Raw genomic sequence first — 26515 nt, 5'->3', positions numbered from 1 at the left:
CGAGTGCTTCGCCTCCGCCGCGGAGCCGGGGTATCTGTATCCGATGCTGTGAGGCCCAACACCGCGCAGACATCCTGGAGGGACCGAAGCTGATGCAAAACACCGTTCCATGGGAATATCAGACGGAAGGGGTGCCCCCAAGAGTACTGTGTTCCTTGTTCCCGGAGAAAGTCAGTGGCGATCTTGAATGATTTCCTCTTCTGCAGCGTGACTGTAGATAAGTCCTGAAACAGGGTCACAGGGTGGTCCCGGAATCGGAAAGATTGCTGCCCTCGTGCTTCTCGGAGGATTCGCTCCTTCAAGGGAAAGTCCGGGAGGAAGGCCAGAATGTCCGGGGCGGGCGCCGTAGCTCTGCGGGGGCGGCCCACCCGATGTGCTCGGTCTATGCGGATCCGAAAGTCCTCCGACTCTCCCAGGATCGCACGAAAGAGGGCCACCAGATAAGCAGTCACGTCTTCACCCTCCTCACCGGACGGCACACCGCGGACCCGTATGTTGTTCCGCCTGGACCGATTTTCAAGGTCCTCGGCGTGGGCCTGTAGCTCAATCTGTTGCTCCCGCAGTCGCAGGACCTCCTGCTGCAGATGGGTGATCTCTTCATCCCTGGAGTGACCCGCTTCCTCCACTGTGTTCACACGTTCCCCCAGGGAGTCCATCTCTCTCCTTACTTCGCGGACCTCCCCGGCCACCTCACGTTTGAGCGTTTGAAAGTCCTCCCGAAGGGAGCTAAAGAGCGATTCGAGAAATGATCTCGTCACCGGGGGTTCTCCGCCATCTGCACCCCTGGTCGGGGCCGGGGAGGTCGTGGCGGGTTGGGTTCCACCGCTGCGTAGGGCGCCGCGTCCCAGCATGTCCGGCAAGGTTCGGTCGCCCCGTCGTTGTCCTCTAGCGTTCGACATTGCAGCTGAGTAGAGGACGTTGAGGGCAAAGAAAGCAGCTATATGCCAGCCGGGGGCAGCGCTACATAAAGAGCACCAGGAAGGCCGAGTTGCCCGGCCGGAGACCACAAAATGGCCGCTCTGTGATGTCGAGGGGCCAACGCCCAATATGGAGAACCCCTCTCCGTCTCTGATCCGGGACCCAAAATCCGGCCAGTGGGCAAAGTCACGGTGCGATGGTCGCCGGGGGCCGTAGCCTCAGGGGGAGATCTGCCCCGGGAGCCCCGTTCCGCTGCTCCGCTCAGACAACCGGCCGGAGCGGCCTCTCCCTGCGGGCCTCTTCAATCCACGGGCTGGCGTAGTGAGGCGATGTCGACTCCGCCTCCGCTCTTCACCTCCGCTCTGCTCCGTTCCGCACAACCGCCGTCGGACAACTCCGGCCCGTTCGCGAAGCCGCTGCTGACTCCCACTCCGACAGTTCATGCACCGCTGCGGGCTTCACACACAGGCGGCTGGGCGCTCCGTCACGCTCCGAGGGTCGGGAGACTCGCGGCTTCCAACTCGCACACAGGCCATTCAGCGGGCCCCGACCCGAGCTTCACCGGTCAGGATCTCACCCCCGACGGCGCAAACCGGGCTCAGCAGTCGCTCCACACCTCCACCGTGGGCACCAGGCTCAGTCGCCGCGTGATCCGGGGGGGAATCAGCGGTTACAAGCGGTGCAGGGATTCAGGGGTCCGGGAGCTCTCGGCAAGTGCGACCTCTCAGCCCGCCATCTTGGCCACGCCCCCCGCATTGTGCTTTTTGAGACCAAAAACACATTTGTTTTTAGAAGTTTCTTTTTAAATCGGTGCAGACCCAGCAGCTCCTCCAACAATAAAAGTTTACAGAAACAACTTTGACAAATTTGAAAGGTTGACATGTATGCCAGACATAAACTTTGCCATTGCTTGTTTGAATATTGGGCACACTGAAGGTCCTTGATCCCGGTTTCTGAATTACCTGTGAACTGACTGTCCATATCTCAAATTTGATTGGCAGGTCAGCTCAATTTGAGACCTTCAAAATCCAGTTTCAATAATAATTTCTTTAAAATTACTGTATGAATTTATATCAACCCAAGCAACGGCATGTGAGTAAAGTTTTAATGTAATGCCAAGTTTTATGTAATTAATTTCAGATGATGTTTGGATCTCTGCTAAATTTTGTTGTTTTTCTGTGAGCTGGCTTCTTTAAATTCTGTTTTACTTTGGTGTGCTGGTGGACACGACTTGGTAGCAATCTTGTGAGTCCATTGCTGAGGGTCATCATTTTCCATATTTATAACTCCGACCAACAGACATGTAGTGATGCCCCCAAAAGGGAGACTATCTGACAATCTTTATCATCTATTTAAAAAAGTGTTTCAACGCTAGTTAGGAGTTGATTCCAAGTGTAAGTGCTGTCAAGGTGCTCTTGAGTTAGTATTGTATTCTTCCCATTGAAACAGGAAAATGTGCTCATATTCATGCGTGTGTGCTGCCTACTTTTGCCTTATTCTCAGTCAGCATGTAGTTCTTAAAACCAAAAGAATGACAACAGAACTCTGTGGCTGCAACACTACTCCTGAAACAGCAAGGTCGTCAGTGGTGTCCTAAAAGGCAGATGTTCCACATTGCCTCCTATTGTGTCCTAGAGCATGTGGTTGGGAGCCTTCACGCTGTTCAGTGGTATGAAAAACTTGTTATTGAAGAATCTTAAGAGTCCTTCCAACATTGTAAGGCACAAATTGTGGGTGCATTTCCATGACCAGAACAAAGGTTTTAAATTTTGTCATCCGTAGCAATTGGCAGCAATTGTAATTTGTTTATTAGAACATACCCCTGCCACAGAAGGGGTAATAGTGTATTTCTCCCCCCCTTTGGGCAGATTGGAGGCTTGTCCCAATTCAGGAGGTAAAATAAAGTGGACTGAGTGTTGTTCTCTGGCACTGGCTACACCCGCCTCGAAATAGGACAAACCGCATCAGTCAGCACCACCCCAGCATCAGTCAGCACCACCCCAGCATCACTCTGGGACACCCCAGCATCACTCTGGGACACCCCAGCATCACTCTGGGACACCACAGCATCACTCTGGGACACCACAGCATCACTCTGGGACACCACAGCATCACTCTGGGACACCACAGCATCACTCTGGGACACCACAGCATCACTCTGGGACACACAGCATCACTCTGGGACACCACAGCATCACTCTGGGACACCACAGCATCACTCTGCACCACCACAGCATCACTCTGCACCACCACAGCATCAATCAGGGACCCAACCATATCACTCAGCACCACCCCTGCATCAGTCAGCACCACCCCTGCATCACTCAGGGACACCACAGCATCACTCAGGGACACCACAGCATCACTCAGCACCACCACAGCATTGCTGTATGCTACCACAGCATCTCTCTGCTGTGCCACAGTATCAATCAGCATCACCACAGCATTAGTCACAACCACCGTGGGGTCACACAAGGCCAACAGAGCATCACTCAACTACACCACAGCATATCTCGGGTCCAGCACACCATCACTAAACTACACCACAGCATCACTCGGTGCTTCTTACACGTTTTAATTACAATTTCTCAGCATGCTGCACATCAGCCACACTTCTCTACTCCACAGCTTACAAACATTGGCAAAGTCAATAGCTCTACCTAAACTCTTATAAGGTCCCCCAATGCATAGCTGATAGGTCTCGCCTTTAGGACATTATAAGTGTTTAGTTATCCATCACAATATCCTTAATTAAATACCATCAAGTGTTTCATAGCTAAACACTTATAAGTTCCTGAGTATATCACGCAAGCAGTTGGCTAATCTGTATTATGAAAAAAATCTATCGGCCCGCCTATCCAATGCTCAATTAGGAATCTTGTCTAACGCATTCATAATTACGAAAGATTATTATAAATTCGAAACTATCTTGAATGATATTTGCCCTCCTGGTTATAGGAAGCTTTATCTCCAATGGAGGTATGGCTCTTTACCAATCAGAGCCCTCACAAATAAATGGTCCCCAAATACCCCTAAAAACTGCCTTGGCTGCTCGGAAGAAATAGAAAATGAATTGCATGTTATTTTTTTCTGCACTGGATACCAGATCCCAAGGAAAAAGTGGATAGTTCCAATTTTTAAGAATTTGGGGATTAGACAATGCTCCGATTCTTTTCGGATATTAAAAACTGATCTTTCTCCGTTAATCGTCTTTGCAGTAACAAAATTCTTAGCAGCAATGTGGATTAAGAGACTAAATTTTCTGAATGTCTAGTACAGCGGGAGAAGGCACATTTATGTATCCAGTTTTTAGAGAAGTCTTGAGTAATGCCTGGCCTTTTTTGACGATCTTGTTTTTAATTGTTATTATGGATTTTTATACTGTATAGCAATGTTATTATCCAAAGTAGATGCACTGATTGTTTTTAACTCATTGAATTGAAGTCTGTTAAAGCATATTGTGATTGTAATGTGACTCTTTTATGACATTGTCGAAATAAAGATGACAAAGTAAAGTAATAAGGTCCTAAAAGCGAGATCTGTTGGCTATGCCAATGCTTGTTTGAGGGCGGGGCATGGCTATGCTCATGGTGGGCAGCTCTCACCCATCTACATTAACAACAACAAAATTACCTTGTGGCTAGTGGGTGGGGTGTGGGGGGAAATTGGTGGTATACACCCACATCAGCCTCCTCCTCCCCTAGGAGGGCACAGAGACTGGTGCTGCTTTTTGGTGATGGTGGGGGCATGATCATGACCATAGTGGGCAGACCCCCATCCCTGTGCATTTTCATTTTTTCCTAAACTTTCCCTGAGGTTCTAGTGGGCTTTCTGCCCCCCCTCGCCTCCCTCTGGGGAGTGCGGTTTGGTGTAATCACCCCCCATCGGCCCACCCAGGCGAGGGGTGGGGGGGGCAGAAAGACTGATTTGGCAGTTTGGGTGTGGGAATGGCTATCGTAGGGGAAGATTTGGGGGTAATTTCTGCCATTCGCCCCCAGGAGGGGTAGAAAGCATGACATTTTGGAGTAGTGGGGGAGCACAAGCCTTTGTCTTAGGGGCCACTCCCCTTTTTCCCTGGTGTCTAGTGGTTAGATCTCTGATTGGGGATAGGGGGCATAAGATGTACCACTTAGCACTGATGCAGAGACAGTAAAACAAGCCAATAGGCTGGTTTTACTTATTTATTTATGTGTTTGCGAAGTTTCATACTGCGCTGGCTAGACCCGGGGGTATCAGAGCGCATTACATAAGGATCTTAAGGATCAGCGAGTTACAGGTTACATAGCCAAGTATTGACATAGGAAAAGATACATGAGATTACACAATAATATGAGTTATTAGCTCGTACACACGTCTTCAGGGGAGTGAAAGTTAGTGGGGGAATGGTAAACAGGGGTAAGGAATGCTTTCCTGTAATGACATCTGCGCTCCCTGCATGCTGATAGTCATTGCAGCAAATAAAAAAAACACACTTAAGCTGTTCGAAATCTCTTTCCGAACAGCGGGAGTTTAAAATATAATAGCCCAATAAATTAATCCCACTGGTCGAGGGGCCTTTACATGCCTCCCCATTGTTGGCTAGTGGCTGACGGACGCACTGGGGGGCACTGGGGAGGTAATGAGACGGCAATGGGATACCCGGTCCGAAAGGGTGAAGATGCTGCTCTTACAAGCGCCAAAAATAAAAACAAGCATTTACAATGCAGCGGTCTCGCCTTTGCTAAAGTTAGAGCTATTGGCATTGTAAATGACAAAATTGTTATTTATGTGTTGGTTTTGAAAACAGATAAATAAATGGCATTGTCATTTACAATGCCAATAGCTCATAGTGCAGGCCACAGTGGCCCACATACACCCAAGGACTGTGCCGGCCGGGGAACATCGGCACCACAGGGCGGCGGCAACCTTACCCCATGGCCAGCGTTGACAATGCGCTGAATGCTGGCACCGTGTGACCCCAAAACCTTCAGAAACGTCACAGCTCTAAAAAGGGATGCAGATCACGAGCAACAGGGTGCATGGACTGGTGTGGTTTACATAGTGCCAAGACGCCGCCTTTCAGATACTTCAGGGCACTTCGAGAGTGTGGCGTAGCGTGTCCTATAAGCCTCATAAAATTCTCCCAAGCATTGTAAAAGAAAATGAAGGCCTGGCCGACTTTTTTTTAATGGTACCTGATGTCACATATTCCCAAAGTCTGTCTCGGCCACCAGACCTGTCACTAGGCAAGGCACAGAGGGTAGACAGAGGCATGACACTTGGGGGTGGCACTGGGAGGAGACAGAGGGATGAGACCGGGGATGGCACTGGGGGAGAGAGGGGGGGGGGGATACCGGGGGTGTCACTGGGGGGAGACAGAGGGGTGAGACTGGGGTGTCATTGGGGGGGAGACAGAGGGGTGAGACCGGGGTTGGCACTGGGGAGAGAGGGGGGTGAGACCTGCGGGTGGCACTGGGGGAGACAGAGGGGTCAATCAATCAATCATTCAGGAGTTTGTTAAAGCCCAACTACTCACCCTTAAGGGTCTCAAGGCTCTAGGGGTGGGGGGTGGGTGCAGGTTCCATTCCATCAAGGAGGGGGGTCTGTCGTAGAGCCAGGTTTTGAGGTTTCTTGCGAAGATGGGGAGCGATGTTGTCTGTCTGAGGTGGAGCGGAAGGGCGTTCCATGCTTTGGCCGCGAGGAAGGAGAAGGAGCGGCCTCCCGATCTGGTCTTTCTGGTGCAGGGGACCTTGGCGTAGGAGAGCTGGGCTGATCGTAGGGTCCTTTGGGGTGCGTGGAATTTGAGCCGGCTGTTCAGGTATGCTGGTCCTGTGCCGTGGAGGGCTTTGTGTGCGTGGGTGAGCATTTTAAGGGTGATTCTCGCCCTGACGGTGAGCCAGTGGAGTGTGTGCACGTGCTTGGAGATGTGGTAGTGTTTTTGCAGGTTGAGGACCAATCTTGCGGCGATATTCTGGATGTTCTGTAGCTTGCGGATGAGATTTATTCCGGCGTGGAGTGTGTTGGCGTAGTCGAGTCTGCTGGTGACCAGGGCGTGAGTGACTGTCTTTTGGTGTTCGAGGGGTATCTATTTAAAGGTGTTACGAATTAGGCGGAAGGTGTGGAAGTAGGAAGATGAGACAGAGTTGATCTGGCGGTCCATTTTGAGCTCGGAGTCCAGGATGATTCCCAGGTTGCGTGCGTGGTCTGTGGGGGTTGGCGGGTTTCCGAGGGTGGTGGGCAACCAGGTGTCGCTCCAGGCGTCGGGGTTTGGGCCCATGATGAGTACTTCTGTTTTGTTGGTGTTTAGTTGTAGGCAGCTGTTTTTCATCCATTTGGTGACAGCTTCCATGCCTTCTCGATAGTTGCATCTGGCGGTGTTGGGCTCGTTGGATAGGGAGAGGATGAGCTGGGTGTCGTCTGCGTATGACACGATGTTGAGTCCGTAGGTTCTGACGATGGGGGCAAGTGGAGCCATGTAGATGTTGAAGAGCGTCGGGCTGAGGGAGGAGCCCTGGGGGACTCCGCAGGTGGTAGGTGTGGGGTCTGAGAGGAAAGGGGGGAGTCTGACCCGTTGCGTCCTGCCGGAGAGGAAGGAGCAGATCCAGTCGAGGGCCTTGTCCTGGATTCCTGCGTCGAAGAGTCTGCGTATTAGGGTGCGGTGGGAGACTGTGTTGAACGCCGCTGATAGGTCTAGGAGGATGAGGGCTACTGTTTCTCCTATGTCCAGTAGGGTGCGGATGTCGTCTGTTGCGGCGAGGAGGGCGGTTTCCGTACTGTGGTTTTTTCTGAAGCCGGATTGGGAGGAGTCGAGGATGTTGTGTTCTGCAATGAATGTGGCGAGTTGGCTGTTGATGGCTTTCTCAATGACTTTCGCTGGGAAAGAGAGCAGGGAGATGGGTCTGTAGTTTTTGAGGTCGGTGGGGTCCGCTGAGGGTTTCTTCAGGAGGGGGTTGACCTCGGCGTGTTTCCAGTCGTCTGGGAACGAGGCGGTCGCCAGGGAGCGGTTGATGGTGTGGCAGAGCATAGGTGCGATGGTGTCAGCGGCTCTGTTGAAGATGTGGTGGGGGCAGGGGTCCGTGGGGGCCCCTGAGTGGATTGACTTCATTGTCTTCAGTGTGTCTTTGGTGGTGAGGGCTGTCCAGTCATCAATCGCTGGTTTCCGGGTGTCGGGGGTGGTTGGTGAGGGTTCAGTGTGTTGGTTGTATTCGTCGAAGTTATCGTAGATGCTCTTGATTTTGTACAGGGGTGAGACCGAGGGTGGCAATGAGTGGAGACAGAGGGGTGAGACCCTGGAATGACAGTGAGGGGTGACAGGGCCTTAGGCAGAAGACACGGCGCGCTAGGAGCCAGGCCCGAAGGAGACCTCCCACCCTCCCCCGAAGGTGCCTGAATCACCTTCTCTTGACAGTGCCTGCACCACTACCCCTCCACCCCAACGGTGCCTGCACCACCTTCATCTGTGTTGCCTGCACCCCTTCCCCCCTCTGACGGTGCTTGTACCCTCTCACCCAGACTGGTGAGGAACCCCCTCACCCGGACTGTGCCTGCACCCCCCTCTCCATGACGGTGCCAACACCCCCCCTTTCCCTTGACGGTGCAAGCAGCCCCTCCCGGTAATGTTTATCTGGATTGTCTACTCTACAGAAACATTTCTTCCCGATAAACTGCAGGACATTCTGAGTTTTCTGATACAGGTTTAGTCCTCACACAGCAGAGTTATCGCTCAGGTTACAGAGTTCGAACCGGCTCGGGCGCCGGAAACAGTTATTAAATAGGTGACACCGGCCGCATCTCAACAGAGAGACCCATCACATTACACAGTGTGTGTAAGCGAGGCCTCGGACTAGCAGAGCTATCCCTCAGGTTACACAGGTCGAACACCCCCGGGCTCCAGTCCGCAGCAGAACTTTAGTTGAGTCCACAGACCTCCGATTACAGAGGCCTTAAAGGGCCAGAGCTCGCCCAGGGAGCATTCTTTCAGGGGGCACAAAGGCCACTGGGGCCGTGATGGGGATGCATACATGTTTACACAGCGTCTCGACCGCAACTCTAAATCTTATAGATTTATAAGAAACAGGAGTTACTATTATGCAATTCATTGACTAATAAACGAGGAAAGGCCAAGTCACCTGTGCGGCCTGGCACTAACCCACTGAGCACTGTTAGTGGGGTCAAGACCAGTGGTCTGATGGCCGTGCACCGGTCTGGGGTCCAATCAAGAACCAGTTTTGCTGGGTTACCTGCATTGGAAGCTGTGATGAGCAAACTACACTCAGATCTCCCAAGCATGCACTTTAACCCGCTGAGCTAATTTACAGGGATTGGGCTCTGTACATGCAGACTGAAGCCAGATCTATGGAGCGGGTGTAGCATCACCAAGAGGTGCTTATTATACTAGCGTCTTTGCAGAGAGCACACTACCTCAATGAGCTACGCTATGGGCATAGAAATCCGCTACAGGTCTGCACAAGGCGCTGACCCTACCAAGCGTTCAGACCAGCTTAAGCAGAAAAAAATATATTTTATTTAAAATAGTCCACTAGTACCTCAACACTCCGTCAGCATGCCGCCATCACCGTTCTATCCATAGAAGTGCATTATTTTATTAAAAAACAGCTAAATACAATTAAGGGCACCTGTGTTCATGGCGACAGAAGGAACAGCGGTGGAGGTGGTATTAGCACCAAGGTGGAGAATACTAAAATGAAAGGGGGAGGGGGCAACTGAAGGATTCCGATGCATTGCATGAGTAGGCACCACTGGATTCATGGGGCGCGCCCCCCCCCCCGTTCATTGGGATCTGCGCCGATGGTGGGGTGACCTGACACACAGAGCTGGCCTGGCGCTTTTTGAAAAACAAACAAGGGCACGGCCGGAAGCTGTCACAACCAGGAAAGGGAACGTGTGGGTGGCGTTGCTTTGCAGAAGTAGCGTCCGAGGAGGGTGTCAGAGTGAAATGACAGGGACGATGGTCCTGGACATCCCCTATGTAGGGAGCACAGCAAGCATGGAAGTGTCGGCCTACGAAGTCTGCAGACATGCATAGAGGTCAATTTGCACGCAGTGATGTGCGCCTCCCGTGTTTTGTAGATGTGCATACAAAGAATCCTATGAGTCCTATAGGTCACACTGTGCACGCACAGTGCATTGGCGAGACTGACTGCTCCAATATTCTGCGGGAGAAAGTACTGAACCATCGTTCCATTTAAACTGATGATTCTTTTGTTATAACTCAGTAGCATTCGTGTTCGACCTAGGGAGGATGAAAGACTAGCTGGGCCCTTAGGGGTTAGAAATAGTGACCAAGCGGCCAGGGACATTTCCATAGTGGATTGCATTAACTCACTGAGCCATCGGACCCTCTCATCAGCCATTTGTTGCTCAGAAAGGGAATCTGTGCGCGCGGCGGCTGTGGGAATTGATTACGGTCTGATCACAGCCTCCGCGCGCAGGGGCTCTAGAGCAATGCTCGCTCTCTCTCTGATATTTACTTGATGTGGAAATCGCTGGACAGACGGAGCTGCTTCGAAAGCCTGCTGCACACCCAAGTGTCAGATCAACAAACCACGCTCGGAAAAGCGGTTGTTTTCGCCGCCAACTGCGGCGTCACCTTTCTAATGGCGATTGCGCGGAGGGAGGCGGGCGATTACACGAAATAAGAAACTCGGAGAACTGCTAACCAGCTCCCCGTGGGTGGAACAACGCACAGGCAGCTGCGGACGTCAGGAGTTAGGAGGAAGCAGCGAGAGCCCGGAGGAGAGTCCAGGAGCCCACAGAAGGGGTTTCACAACCTAAGATATGGGAAAATGCTGAGTTGCTGCAGGCAGAAGTGCTGGAAAGCAGTGACCTATATGGGGGTATACATGAATCTTGAGCTGAAGGCAGAGGTGAGGGAAAGGCATCCGTGCAAGAAGCCAGCTGTATACAAGCATTTACAAGTGGAGCCGGGGCCGGAGACATGGACAGCAGGAGGGGGGCGGGGGGCGGGAACGGGCACACGGACAGCGGGAGGGGGGGCGGGAACGGGCACACGGACAGCGGGAGGGGGGGCGAGAACGGGCACACGGACAGCGGGAGGGGAGGGGAGCACTCACCAGGACTACTTCTGGCGGCGGTCGGCCTGGAGGAATGACCCAAAAAAACCTAATAAAAATTAAAAATAAACCACCGCCCACCACCGCAATGACGTTCGCAAAGGGGGGAGTGACGCATCTCTGTTCCAATGGCTAGCCTCCATTTATGGAGCTAGCCAATCGAACAGAGAGGCGGGACAAAGCCCCAGACTGCTTCTCAAAAGTTTTCGCCTGCGCAAACGTTGCTGCGCAGTGGACGCCAGGCGAAACCTAAAAATAACTTTAAGAGTTTTGGATGATCTTGAAATTGTCACACAGTCAGGTAGATCAGCTTTCAAATAAAGAATTGGCTTTCTAGTGAATGTGACTTGCATGTAAAAATCAATATCTTCATTACAAGTAGCTATTGCTTTAGCTTACTGTCTGCTATGGCACACAACAGACCACCATTTGTTTACCTCTGTCATTGCACACACCTACGTTTCTGGTTCTGATAGGATGGTTATTTGCGAATGAAAACGTAACCTGTGCAGGCATAGCTAAGGGTAGCTAAGGGTAGAATTTCGTTGCCTCAAACAATACTGTTGAACCTTCCTTGCTCTCCGATTGCGAACAAACGGTTTTGTTGTTTGTTTCTATGGGATGTCAGGATTGAATATCTGAAAGTGGTAATTGTGGTGTGCTCAGGAAAATCTCTGCTGGTAGGTAGAGCTAATGTTACAATGGATTCAGGGTGCATCTTCATAACAATCCTTCAAGGGCGCTCTATTTTGCTTTAAACAGCCTTGTTAGATAGGCGTTGCCTCATATTTCAAAATGACAATTTAAATATTTGAATGAATGAGAATTAAAAAGAAACCTACAATTCAACATCCATTTACACAGTATGTTCTTTTCTTTGCAGGGGGATGGCCATGAACATTTTAGTATTGGTTGCAAACTAGATACGTCGGACACAATGGTGCAACCAAAGTTGGACGAGATTAAGGACCAAATTAAACGGGAAATAAGGAAAGAGCTTAAAATCAAAGAAGGAGCTGAAAATCTAAGGAAGGTCACGACAGACAAAAAGAACTTGGCATATGTGGACAATATTTTGAAAAAATCGAACAAAAAGTTGGAAGAATTGCATCATAAATTACAGGAATTAAATGCACACATTCTTGTCGATGATCCAGATGATGTGCCAGGTACAGTACCAAATTTGTCACGCTTCAAACGAGAGCACATAGTAGTAAATGCACAGAATGTATTAAACTCAGTCTTGGGGGAAACAGTTTTTTGTTCTGAAAAACAACTTGGGCCACATTAGGCATACCGGGGTCGGAAAAAAGTGTGATCCACGCTTTCTGATTCTGGAGAGTTTTTTTGCAGGTTCTCAAGAGGCGAAGTTAGAGAGGCAGGGAAGATAGTCCCAAGACCTGCTTTTCCAAATGTTATATCTTAAAGGAATGGATTAGAAAAGGCTAGCGAAGAACTCACTGGACTGATCAACATCAAGCTTGGCACGATGGCAGAGGCCACTATTGTCTATTTATTATTGTCCTTTAACTGAAGTGTCAAAAGTGAAAAAGGGAGCTCGAAATATGTAAAGATATATGGGTGCAAATATTCTTAGTCTATTGATATCTGTGCACTTTTGATTTGAAATTGCATCACTTTATTTTATTCTGCACATTAAGAGGACTTGGGCTTTAAAAAAAATGCCCTAACAGAAAATAAAGATGTAGGAAAAAGGTTATTTTAGAAATTTGAGGCGGATACTCACATCAAGATGGTGAAGATTTACAATAAGTGGTGATCAGAACATGTACAAAACAGTATCTCAGCAGATGGTACATTTAGGCGATAATTACATTTAAGTAGGCAGTAACTCTCTGCATCTAGTCAAAGAAGGGGATTTTACTGCGGTACTGCTTGATTTGGATATTCTCAAACAAGAGCGTGGGTATTCTGTCAAGATTTGAGTTCTCCTGGAGAATGGTATAGGCTAGCCCTGAGATACAAAAGAAGTGCATTTCAGTGATTAAGTCGGAGCATTGGCATGTGTAAATGCAAGATTGCTCAATGAATAATATTAACTACTTCTGTTAATGCACACCATATTTTAGATCATCTTAATTTGTGGTGTGTTCAGTTTCAATCCTTTAGGGCATGCTGCAATGTTGCAGACTTGGTCAAACAGAGGTTTAGTAACTGAGAAGTTGGAATCGAGAGGATTATTGGCATTCCTTGCGTGTTTTGTATTTAGAATTGTGTGAAATTCAAAGTGGGCTCTATCTACCGACAGCCCAGACTGTCTACAGTGAAGGGAGGCGTGCTGCTAAAAGGAGAGAAAATCTTTGACAAACTTGAAACAATTAGTCTAATTGCCAAAGTTTAAGTAGGAGTGTACCAGTTGTCCAATGTGCGCATGGCTAGGGATTGATATACTTTTCAGCATTAAAAGGCCGTGTGTGTGTGTGTGTGTGAGTGTGTCTGTCGGTCTTTAGTAGCGAATGTATGGCTGCTGTAACTATGGTGTTTAAAGCAGTACAGGTGCCTGTGTGAGTCACCCAGCACTCCAATATTTCTAGTATTAGGGGTTGTTGAGAGGATAATGGCGAAATTACCTTAGCATAGTTGATAGAGAGGGGTTGTAGGTCACAATATGTAATTGATTTTGGTGATGGGGCAGTTGAATGTGAGAGAATGTAATGGCATTGTGTGCATGATGGCTGTAATGCATTGGGGCACATGAGCGAGAAAATGCTGTGACAGACAAGTGAAGGAAAATAAAGATTTGGGTATGGTATGAAAAGCCAAAGCTTGAAAAGAAATCCCTCTGTGAGGTGGGGTAGAAACCGAAAAGAATAAAGGTTCTAAAGGGATCCATGGGGAACTGCTATTAGGGTTGGGTGAGGGATATGAGCAATCTGTTAGCAGAAAATGAGCAGCTTAAGTAGGACAATATTCATCCATTTATGGCTGTGCTAGCAATTCCAGTAGAAGCAATGGAATTTATCAGAAGTGCTCAACTGTATCAAAAGTAGCGGACGGGTCCATTAGAGTTAATATTGAGGATTGGTAATTGCTTTGCATTGAGCTGAAGATGTTGGGTGAATGTAATAGAACAGTCTGTTGAGCACTAGAAAGCTAGACCGTAAACGATCCAAGACATCAATTGCTGTGAACAACTGATCGTTTTGCTTTGGTGCTCTGAGAATTTTGCAGACCTGGTTGTAACAAATTTTTCCATCAGGCAACCTAGACTCACAACACCTCTCTGGAGAGCTCAGGTGATTCACCCGTTCAAAGAAAATATTTGTCACTGGGAAAATGGCTGTATTTTATCACAAAGTCTGCAAACTTGACTTCTGCTCTGTGGGCAATATGCAGACCCATAAGAAGGTTTCTGATGAGCAAGAAATCAGAAAAACCCTGGTAAAAACCTTGTGCTCTGGTGCAAGGATACTTACTAGGCACTTGATGTGGCCGAACGCTATGCCCAATTTGCACTGGTGGTTTTGGAAACCGGCACAGAATGTACCACGTTTTTTGTCTGGTACTTGCTAGGAATGCCCACATCTCTAACCCACGAGAGGGGGGTAGCAGCCTGGGCATGTCTGAATAGTAGTGGGCTAGGATAGGCCTTTGGCAGGCTGTACCCAGTTAGCACAAGTTAAAGTTGTAGTGGGTAGCTGACACTGAAGAAACGTGTGAGTGACTGATGGAAATGCTGCGTTGTTTCAGAGAGCTGTAGCAAGTTCAGAGCAAGGATACAGATCACAGTTTTCATCTCAAACCAAACCCTGCAACATGGAGTCCGCTAGACATACCAAAGACTTTGATATCTCCCAGTAAGCTCGGGGGCAAAGACAGGCGGGGCAGGGTTTAACAAAGGCCACCCCATGCCTAGTTCATGCTCTGCCACAGGCATTTCCCTGGAGTTTCTGCTGACCAATTGGACTGCACACATGGTGTTGTTGCCAGTAACCAGAATGAAAGTTAGGCCAGTACCACGGGTCCACTCGTTAAATGCTCTGACAAGTCACATGGAAGAGCGCTCTATTTAAACACACAAAAGCCAAACCGAAATCTTTATTAACTGTACTTAAAGTCGTTGAATGTAAAATTGTCGCAAAGTATCTGAGAATTCTGCTTCTTGTTGGGTAGAGCAGGTGGTGTGAGAGGAGGGCAGGCTGGGTGAATGAGAATGAAATGACATTAATATTCCTATAACGCTAACCTGAACTCTGCACTTAACTTCTCATGCACTGAGTGCAGATTTGCTTATTTTCTGCTGTCAGTATCAGTTAGTGTTTCTAGATACTGGGTCTGTGTTCACCTATAGAAAATGTCTTTAATGATCTGTTCAAAATGTTACAGAAATAACATGTATCCTCCTAAGCTTCCTCTTGGAATGTTGGGGCGGAGTGGTCAAGGGAGAATCTAAAGCAGACCTTAAAAATCTGATCACATTGCTGACTGGTGGGGCATCAGTAAATGCGCCACCTCATGGCAGTTCATAGGGGTAATAGGAAATGCCAACAACATAAGCCAAATATTAGGTAATTTATCCAAGCACGATTGAACTTTTAGTGGTGGTTTTTGGTGGATATTGAACATATTGTTTTTATATCTTGGATGCTACTATACCTGTTTTTTTTTAGCTAATAGGGAGTCAGGCATTTGTGATTGCTTCTTCAAATAGCAGGCTTTCTGATTCTATGGAATTGGAGGCCATGTAGAGTCCCAACGCACCAAGCGCAGTATAGCAAAATGCTTCGAACCAAAAATCTCGAAGAAGCTGTTGCAAAAAGGGTCTGGGGCATGTAATTAATTTTGTTTTTAAAAGGGAAAAGAAATTAAAGCACAATTGCACTTTCAGTCGTTGAGGGGCTTTGATGTGAATTGTATATATTTAATATTGCTTTTACATTTTTGATGCTGCTATTACATTTATTTATAACTCTTGGCTTGATAGCCAAAACAGGATTTGATGTCTTGAGTATGCTGGCGATGTATTGAAGCTTTTTTGATTTTTAGTGAAAGGAATGAAAAATTTCCTAGCTATCGTTACGGAAAGTTTCAATTCTATTAAGGACTCGGAGGCGAGGATTAGGCTTTATTTTTCTTTACTTTAATGACAGCAGCCATTTTAAAGTCACCAAAACAAACAACTATTCCCATGAAACATCTAGAATATCACAAGAAAACGATAGTGTCCATGGATAGAATGTCCCTTTCTCTTTGCACCAATCACAGGGCCCCGAGGTGATGGCAGTCCTCTTTCGCTGCCCAATCTCCCTCTATTGTCGCAGTAGGCCAGCCAGTCCAGAGACTTCACGAATCTTGTTAACCAGAATCGCCTGAAACGCAAAACAGAATATAACCGACAGTCGTGGTTAAGGTTTAGCCTGCAAAGAAAAACCGCAGAGCAAAATGTACAGTAACATCAGGTGATATCATAATCATAAAACCATGCTAATAACATCAGTACGTGGGCAGGAAGGCATTAAAGAGACTTTGTACCCTGGGTGGGATAATCCTCGCCTCAGAGTCCTTAATAGAATTGAAACTTTTTCCTTTACGTAGCTAGGAAATTTTTCATGCTATGTCAGGACCGGAGGCGAGGATTATGCACGTTTGAAGCTTGCTCACCACCAAGTGAGCCATGTCAATAACTGGCTTAAAATAAAACTGCTTAAAAGTAGAGTCTGAAGACCAATCCGCTGCATTCAGAATGCCTTCCAGATGAGCTCCCAAGGTAAATGCTTTAGAGGCTATCGCTCCTCTGGCCGAGTGAGCACAGAAGACTCGAAGACTCGAAGGTTCATTCCGGCTTCTTGCATGACCCACCTTACCCATCGGGCAATGGTGGGGTAAGAAACCGCCTTATGGGGTTTTTTAAGCGCAATGGGCAATTGCTTCTCCCCCGGAGGACGGAACTCCTCTGACATTAACTCATATGCTTTAAGGCAAGCAACCACACATAGCTTCGGGGAGTCCGGGAACGCCGGATAAGAAATGGATCTTGTTCCAGACTTTGTTCGCCTGCGAATCGTAAAAGTTACCCCCGTGGGGGAAAAAATTCTAATATAAAGCGCTCTGACATCTGAAACCCCTTCTGCATGAGATAAGGCAGAGAAGCATTGCCAACTTCGCTGATGGTTCTTTCCTAGAGAGCAACCTATTCGGCTGCCAAGACAGAAACCGATTTAACACCTGGTTAACATCCCAAAGCTGCGAATAACGAGGTTCAGGCGGAAGCGAGAGACCGATGCCTCGAAGGAGACGACAGACCAAGGGATGTTCGCCCACCAGGGAACCGTCACCATGGTATGACCCGCCTAAATGGCAGAACGGAACGTTTTGATAGTCTTATAAGCCAAGCCCTCCTCCACCAGAGGATAAAAAATTCAGAATAAAGGTCACATCCGTTGCCACGGGATTGAGACTGTCGCACGCACCAACGATCCCACCTTCTCCAGGTGGAGCAGTAGCCCTTGACGGTGCTGTCGGCCCAAGCCTTTGACATGAACTCTTCAGCTGCTGCCGAAAGGTATGGGACCGCCCAGCGTACCCTGTAATCCTCCATGTCTTGAGGGCGAGAGAGCCCTGCTCTATCAATGGGTGAGGGACTCCGTCAGGGTTGAGAAGAAGAGTCGGAAACTGGGGCTGTGGGATTGGAAAATATCAAAGTTCTAGAAGAACAGGAAACCACACTTGAGACCTCCATATTGGAGAAATGAGAAGCACGTCTGCATTCTGGCGTCGCACCTGGGCTGAGACCCTCGTTATCATGGCAAACAGGGGAAAGGCATAGCCCTACTTGTCCCGCCAATTCTGAAGAAATGCTTCGGTCTGCGCTGCCATGGGATCTGGTCTCCAACTGAAGAACCTGGGCAGCTGGTGATTCAAGCGAGAGGTAAAGAGGTCCACTGAAAACGGACCCCTGAGAGACTGGAGATCTGCGAAAAACCCCGGGTGCAATCTCCAAAGACTGCCGTCATGGAGATGGCGAGACTGAAAGTCCGCTATCTGATTGTCCTGACCCAGAAGGTATTCCGCAGTCACGGACACATGATGGTCCACACAATACTTCCATAAGTTTGCCTCCATGTCCGAGAGAGCCCTCGAGCGTGTGCCCCCAAGATGGTTGATGTTCTGGACGGCTGATATGTTGTCCATCTTGAGCAGAACACAAGATCAAACCGAGTCCTTGGGCTAACATTAAATCGTAAACGACCTGCTAATAGTTCCAGACAGTTGATATGCAACTGTTGTTCCAGAGGAGACCACCCACCCCATGTTGTGAACTCGCCACATCGCACACCCCAGCCTGATCAGCTGGCGTCTGACTCAATAACGATATCTGGCTCGGAACCGAAAATCGCCCGTCCATTCCAGGCTTCCATGTTGGAAAGCCACCATTGTATCTCCTCCCTGGCTTCCGCAGAGAGGTACACTTTCTGAGAGTAGGAGAACCCTTTTCGAAGGTGCTGGGCCTTAAGGCATTGCAAGGCCCTGTAATGAAATGGGCCTGCAAAAATAGCTTGAATGGACGCCAACAGAAGACCTACGATGCGGGCTATCTGTCTAAGGGAGAGCTGGTGCTGGGTGAGAGCTCTCCTCCGTTTGTGATGAATTTTTGTCATCTTCCGGGAAGAAAGGCTGAGAGTAGCAGCGATGGAGTCAATGGAAAACCCCAGGAAAACCACTTTCTGGGATAGAACGAGCATGGATTTCGCCTTGTTCATCACAAACCCAGGCTTTGGAGCAGATTGACTGCTGTGCGAAGCTGTTGAGACAGAGCTGTGAAACTTTGCGCCATGAGAAAAATGTCTTCCAAATAAACGGAGTCGCGTCCCGCACGCACGCAGACATTCGATCACCGCACGCAGTACCTTGGTGAAGCACCAAGGAGCGGAGGATAGACCGGAAGGGAGTGTGGTGAATTCGTACATTTTGTCTCGCCAAAGAAACTGCATGAACCTCCGATGTGGGGGAAGAATTGGGATGGTCAGATATGCGTCTTTTAGGTCTAGACGCACCATCCAGTCATTTGGTCTGAGAAGGGCGCAAAGAAGATGGATTCCCTCCATATTGAACTGGCGGTAAACCAGCCACTCTTTGAACTCGTGCAAATTGATGACGGGCCTTTGGCCCCCATCCGCCTTGTCCACCACAAAAAGATTGCTGATGAAGCCCAGAGCAGAGGAAGTGGTTTGTACGACTGCCCCATTGTGCAAAAGAGACTGGACCTTCTGGTCGACCAAAGCGTCGTCCACTGTCGAGAACCCCAGCAGGTGCGGCGGAGCAGGCTGGTAGGGCTCCCCGAGAAACTCTATATGAAAACCTTGGACAGTTTGGAGTACCCATGCGTTGCCTGTGACAAGTCAAAGCCTGGAAAAAATGCGCCAGCCGGCCCCCTATTTTTAGTTGGAAAGAAGGGAGAACATTCACTGGAAGAACTGGAGGTGCCGCCACCTCTACCACCACAGTTCCTTCCTCGCCGTCCCCTGGTAGGGTAGAAGTTGCCAAATCTGGTCTGATACTGGTAAGCTGCTTGGTTGGAGCCTCTTCTCTGGCGGTTCGGACCGCCGGACGTGCGGCCCCTGCCTCGACCGGCCCCCCGGAAAACCCGCGGGCGAAAGACCTCCCGTGTAGAAGTTTGCGCCCTGTACAAGGATGTGAATGTATTCACGAAGCGTCCCAGTTCCTTCATAAAGGGCTCGCCAAAAAGGCCTCCTTGGGAAATGGGCCCGCCTGGGAATCCGCCAGATCCCCAAACTTGGGATCCACCTTTATCAAGAGGGATCTTCGGCGTTCGTTCGATCTGGTGCAGTTGACATTCCCCAGAAATACCACTACGCGCTGAGCCCAAGATGAGGTCGTCCGGAGAGGTCAGAGCTCCAGATGATTTGGCGTCATCAGCCATATCGAGGATTTCCGTTAAGGGCCCAAGAATGTCAAGAAGCTTTTCTTGGCAAGCCCGCCAAGACCTATCTATTTTCTTTTTGGCGTCCTTTACAAATTTTTGTAAAAACGTCGCCATGCGAGGGTCAATTTCAGGGGTTGCTACCACCTTACCTCTAAAGACGTGAGGACACTCCGCCCTAAGACAGTTACGCACTGAGGCCTCTAACGGCCGGCGGATGCGGCTGGCGACGTACTAGCAGACCTTGTCACAGGGCGTCCAGTCTGCGGATCTAGGGTGCAAAATGTCGTCTGGATCTTGCATATCTGCGTAGAGATTCTGCTCATCTGTGCCAGGAACAGGAGTGGCAGGACCTGGCTGTGAAGGACTCCAGGGACATGAAGGACCGGCTTCCTCGTCGTCCCTTTGAGCAGAGTACCCAGGGGTATTGTCATAGGGGGGGCTTGCTAGCTAGGAAAGTCCACCTGAGATGAGCAAAGCCCTCGATGTCAGCCCCCGTGTCCTTGGCACGAGTAGGTTGAGTATCAGCTGCGGCATCGCTGGTAGGGAGAGAGGATCGAATGTCCTGAGCTGCCCTGGCCAATTTATCACAGGCTAGCTCGATTTTGCGGGAAAGGCGGTCTTCTAAGGGGGCCATCGCCTGCTGCACCACTTTATATATGGAGGAAACTACTGCGTCGTAGAAATCCTCATCCCACTGCAATGCTGCGAGTGGGTCTTCCACCCACTGGTCATCCAGGTAAGTTTCATCCTGATGAGACTCCATGAGGAGACTAGAAAAACACTTTCTAGGTAAGTGGGAAGTGATAGTCTGAGGTGAACCCCGCAATATGGGAGGCTGGGTGTCAGCCGACTTTTCAACAAGCAGAGCTCGCGTTCGGGAGCCAAGCCTTGGGACCCAACAGCCCTGGTGCAATAATGAAAAAGGCAGCCTGACAATAAATGGGCACCAGCAGGACACAGCCTGCAATACAGACTCCGAGGAGCGTTGAAGTAGGCCTAAAAAATGACTGACCACCGAGGCTGGGCGCACACATGAGCTCGCAGCCTCACATATAACTTGTACTGACCTTTGTCTAAGGCATTCAGGGTCGTTCAAGAAACCAGCTGCCTAATGGCAGAAACAGACTGCAAGTGGTGTAGTGGCAGGCAGAGGCTCGCTCGCTGCAGTGCGTTTCGAGATTCAAATGCACGGAATCTCAGGAACGCACTCAGCGAGGAGGACGCACACAAGCACCCTCTAGCGGTGAAAACAACGCACCGCGAGCCGCATCAAATGCACAGCCTCTAGGGAGGAACACTCCCACGGCTGGAAACGAGTCAGCCGAGTAGCAGCTGACTGGCGCCTCACAAATGCCCGGAAAAGCACACAACAGCAGTATGCGGCGAACCGCTAAACAATGAACAGGAATACAATAAAAATAGACGGCGCGTGACGGTTAGCTGCTGGCGCGCACCGTATTTACCCCAGCAGAGTGCGAAGGCACGAGAACATCGCCTGAGGGGGGAAAAAGCAGGAAAACCCCTTGAAACAGGCAAAATGAAACCAAATCAATACGAAACTGAGTATATAGGCAATGTAGAACAAATTATTTCAACAAGCAATGCTATATTAATAAATCACCAGAGAAAAGAGAACATGACTTATCTGGCTGCAAGCAGGAACGAAAGAGGGAGATTGGGCAGTGAAAGAGGACTACCATCACCTCAGGGCCCTGGGATTGGTGCAGAGAGCATGGGACATTCTATCCATGGACACACTATCGTTTTCTTGTGATATTCCCGATGTTTCATGGGAATAGTTGTTTGTTTTGGTGACTGTTTATAGGCTTGTTAGTCCCTACTTATTATGGTCATATCGTCATTTGTACCCTCCCATGGCTACTGGCCCCTTTACTTCGAGTGTTGCACTCTACTCACGTGTTATTTAGAGTGTGAGCACCATTTACTTTTATGAGGTTCTCCTACTGCCTTCTCGCCCCCTGCCCGCACTCCTGTTGTCTGTGCCTTCCTGCCCCTCCGCACTCCCTTTGTCCGTGCCTTTCCCCATCCCCCTCCCTATTGCAATGCAAAAGTCTCGCGTAAATGTGAGTCCTATTGCATTGCAAATGCTGGTTTTAATAAGAATCTTGACTCCAACTCATTAAAAATGTTGGATATCATAAAAGAAGCTTTCAAGAGGATATGTTTCTGTGTCCAACGTGATTGGTGGAGGTGGTTAGAAACTGAATACGTTTCTTTGATTGAAAATTGTTCTGGCCCTTCTATTTTTACTTATCCATCGGTGACAAATTAATTTTTTTGCGAAGTCACAAATGTGCCAAGTTACTGTACTGTAACCTTGACTGGACAAAGGATTTGTAAAACATTTTTTTAAGTTAAGGAGGTGAATGGCAAATGAGTCTCAAGGTTCTAATCACCTGAAAATTGTATTTAGTGGCTCTGGTGATCTCTTTATCAAGATTTAACTCTGAGTGAGTCAAGTATCACTCCTAAATCTCGCACTGATTTACAGGCTGAGGGTATTCTCCATTTGAGAAGGCCATAGTGAGGCATTAAATAGATGACATTTGTTAAAGGCAGAAAGGATTTCAGATTTTGTTGGGTTCAGTTTAAGGAAGTGGTCCATTCAGGGAAATATAGAATTTATGGTGGCTGGTAACTAAATAGACATTTGTGTAATCATCATTATTCTGATCACGGGTTGTATGACATCAGTGTAAATACATGCCTGCCTTGAAATTGACTAACAAAATGTCATTGTTGGATATAGAATTTGGATGGCAAGAGAAGGGGAATGTATAAACTGGACTCCTGCATATCTCCCCAATGTAGATCCATATGAGAGGATGAAAAGTAGCCCTGATGGAATTTCTATTCCTGTTAGAGATAATGGATTATATCCATTAACCCCTTCCGTGCTCACGTCGGCCAACAAGCACTACCTACTGGGTGCTGCGCACAACTGTTGGCCGACGCAGCCCCACCCACTCCGTCGAACCCCACCGCAGCGGAATTGCCGCTGCGGTAAACGGGTTAAAATACCTTATCCTTTGTGTGGACGTTAGGACGTAGAAGCTGATTGTTGTGGTCAGTTATATCAATGCTGCACCAAGTACATTAGTATCGTTACCCTTAAACCCCTGCTATCCCCAAACATTCCTAGGCTCATGGGATGACAGATTTGTTTTTAAAGCCAGGTCTAAAGTTTTCTTGTGTAGAAGCCTACATTTTTTGTTTTCTTACTTAAGATTTGAGTTGTGCATTCACTACTTCTTTACTTTGCAATTAATGGAAGCAAGATGCAAGAGAGCGAGATGTCTAAAGTTAGCTGGGTCATCCACATTAAGGCTGCATTTATTTATTAGAATGGACGTGACCAAAGGCTTTGCTGTCTGCCTCGTACTTTCTAGGCTCAGGATAAGGGGTAGTGGGTACAGAGTGTATCAAAAGGTCTAATTCCATTGGCCTATTGTTTATGGCCCGCAAGAGTTGTCTGCCAGAACGTGGCTTTCACTAGGTTGTACCCAAAACAAAGAGAGATGCAGGAAGTGGCTCATGCGTGACTGATAGAGGGCATGGCCAGAGTCTTCTGGCCAGAGCCATATGCACTCCTGTGGCAGGGAGACTTGCTGCTGGACATGGCCAAAACCCATGCCCTGTTCTCAGATCCCACTGGGCACAGCTAAAGCCTTTTGACATGCATAACAGGTTCTGTGGCCAGGCACATGGGTGCGACTAAAACTGTACCCTGTGCTCGGCTAAAGCCTGTGTATTGGGCAGAGATGAGCAAGTGCACCGAGTACCGGGTGTGGCCTGAGTCCAAAATAACATGCTTGTGCTTGCGTTAGATGGATTTAAAATTGCAACAAGAATATTTCAGAAATACAGTGACGAAAAGCAACTTTCATAGGTGCGGTAGCTTCAGTGATGTATTAAAGTGTGTTTAGGGAAATGTATGTGCGATTGTGTATATTTGTCTGTCTCTGTATATAGATAGAACTCAAAATAACCTGCAGAAAATCGAGGTATTCTTCTGGCTCAAAACGTACAACACACTTGAATTTCAGCAGTTACGGTTTGTTGGGCAAACCATACCTTCTGACATCCCCTTGCACCGTGCATGACATTGTTGACATAACTTTCGAAATTACTGATTTCTCTGCTCGTCCATTTTGTGTCATGAGTTAGTGCAGGTAATTGTGTTTTTATGTTTAAGTATTTTGTTTATTTTATTTTTTTAAGATTTTTTTTCTGCTTCTATATATATATATTTTTTGCAACTTCTTTCTTCTGAACCAATCATGGTTTTTTGTGTTGTGATTTATTTTTTGGGCAACTACCACATTGTTTATTGTGTTTTAGTTTGTGTCTTGTGAAGTGTACAATTAAGTTTAAGTACAGTTTTTTGTGGCATGATAATTTAGTCAACCCTTTGTGTGCTTTCTGTTTCGCTTTTGATGATGATGATGATCATGATTTTACCCTGTTGTTTTTTTTGTGTGTTGAATCTGCAACTTTTGTTTGCTACTATCAGCCTGTTTCTCAGTGAAATTCTTTACCAGCCCCAGCTGCACTTAACCTTTGGCTACCCGTTGTGTTGTGTGAGGGCAGGGCACTACCCTCCCAACTTGGCACAAAACTCCACTGCACATAGCATCAGCCATGCAAAGTCGGCTTGTGGGTAAGGCTTGAATTGTGACCAAACCCTGTGTCTACCACCCTACAGACCACCAACTACTGCTGCGTACAGCCTTTAACCTGTGGCCAGGCGTGCACCATAACCATCTGCCCGAGGTTAACCCCTGTTATGGACATTCAGTTAACTAGAACTCGTCACCTGAAGTAACTGTGCCCCACACCCTCGCAAATCCAAGTTTTGTCATCAATGATGTAATTTCACGTGTTGTTGTGATATTATCAATAGTTCCTAGAACATTTCATGAGTGATGTAATATGTGAGGGCATAAGCATTGTATGACGAGGGTGCGACTTAATCACTTTAGGTACAGAGTTCTAGTTATGTGAGAGATATAACTGGTGAATTTCAGTGGTTTTGTTTGTTTAAAGTGATATGTTCTGACTGACATTTTCATCTAATTATAACTGCATTAACCTTTGTTTTTTCAGTGAATATCTACTTATTTTAAATGCAAAGTAAGATATTACGATATCTAACTACAGTATCACTTTAACCTTTTTTCAGTGAATTTCTAGTTTAAAAAAAAAAAACCATAGTAATATTACGATACATTAAGCCAACCCCAGACCACATATGGCCTTCACAGTTTTCTTTTGCTCACTCCGTTGGGAGCAATTCTGTGTTTCCCTACCCGCGAGAAGGCATGCAGGGAAACATTTGTGCTCACTATTGGTGAGGGAACGTAACAGTTCCTGTTTTACGGAGCACACTGTGCAAGCCCTGGACACTGGGATGGATCCCTGGAGCCAGACAATGTCTTGGAGAGGGACGCTGTTTGGCCCCCACCCTTTTTAGATATTGACTCATGGGAATGAGGTCGCCCGGGCCTCAGAGGCCAAAGGAGGAGTGCGACGCTCCCTCTCCCCTTTAATTAAATATCCTGCCTGGGGGATGGGTTCCCATGGCCTTAATGAGGACTTGCCACCTCCCCTAATAAACAGATTGTGCTACCCACCACCCCAGAGATTGTTTTTTTATCACCAGAATCTGCACTTTTTAAAATTAACAGATTTGCGTAGCCACTGCAAATTTGTGGTAAAATATAAATTATAAATTTTTCAAGGACTGGAACTCCGTCCCCAAGTCTTAAGATGGCTATTTCAACATTTTTGTTCACAACCAGTTGGACTCAATTAAGTTTTCGAGCTTTACTTTCTCAGAAACTACTGAACTGGTTTACAACAAATCACAAAAAGCATTCTTTCTAGATCAAGATCTAGCTTTCTGCCAAATTTGATGTAATTCTGTTAATCAGTTTTTGTGGTATCGCAGGCCAATTTTCCTATGGAAAAATTAATGGGGAAAGCATAGTTTGCAAACTCCCCCCCCATTCCACCTCCCTTGACCCTTTTTTTCTCAGCCCCCTGAAATTTTCTATGAAGGAGCAGAGATGCATAGGTAAACCACAAAATGCTTTTCCTATGGAAACACAGACCTACCTATAACTACCCGGTGGTGACCGCCACTGGGCTATGTGTGTAGGTGAAATGTTTAGTAGCAATGTAATGTTCTAAACTCTAAAAAACAGACATTTACTAGTTATAGTTTTCTGAAGTAACTATAACCGGCGCCCCCACCATGCACAGTTTTTTCATCAATAATTTAATTGCAAATGCTGTAGTGATATTATCAATGATATCATAGTTGACATAAGTAATAAAATATGCGGGGGTAAATAGCAGTGCATGGCGAGGACACAAGTTACACTTTTTCAGGATCCTCCATGGGCTCACAGCAAAATAAAAAAAACATCTTGTCCCCACCACCCTTGCAAAGTAAGAGCCAGTGCTTGCTTATACTTCTGAGCGTCATGGACCTAGGGAGAGAAGTTTTCAAAGAGCCACCTGCAGGTCAATGACACCCAGGGTACAAAAGAAATATGAAGACTCTCCAAGGGCACTAACACTTTCTTTAATAGCC

At 47.8% G+C, this 26515-nt stretch overlaps 1 protein-coding gene across 2 annotated transcripts in view; it reads left to right on the top strand.

Moving 5' to 3' along the window:
* The window catches only part of PKN2 (protein kinase N2), a 674671-nt gene that overhangs the window by 169410 nt on the left and 478746 nt on the right, over window positions 1–26515 (top strand). For both annotated transcript variants that reach the window (XM_086953970.1, XM_086953971.1), the window contains exon 2: window positions 11875–12160. In XM_086953970.1, the coding sequence (XP_086810096.1) occupies window positions 11875–12160 (286 nt within the window). The remainder of the gene's footprint in view (window positions 1–11874; window positions 12161–26515) is intronic.

The sequence above is a fragment of the Lissotriton vulgaris genome, chromosome 1_1 (genome assembly GCF_964263255.1).
Source record: "Lissotriton vulgaris chromosome 1_1, aLisVul1.2, whole genome shotgun sequence".
Taxonomy (NCBI): Eukaryota; Metazoa; Chordata; class Amphibia; order Caudata; family Salamandridae; genus Lissotriton; species Lissotriton vulgaris.
This window is presented reverse-complemented; position numbering and strand designations above follow the sequence as displayed.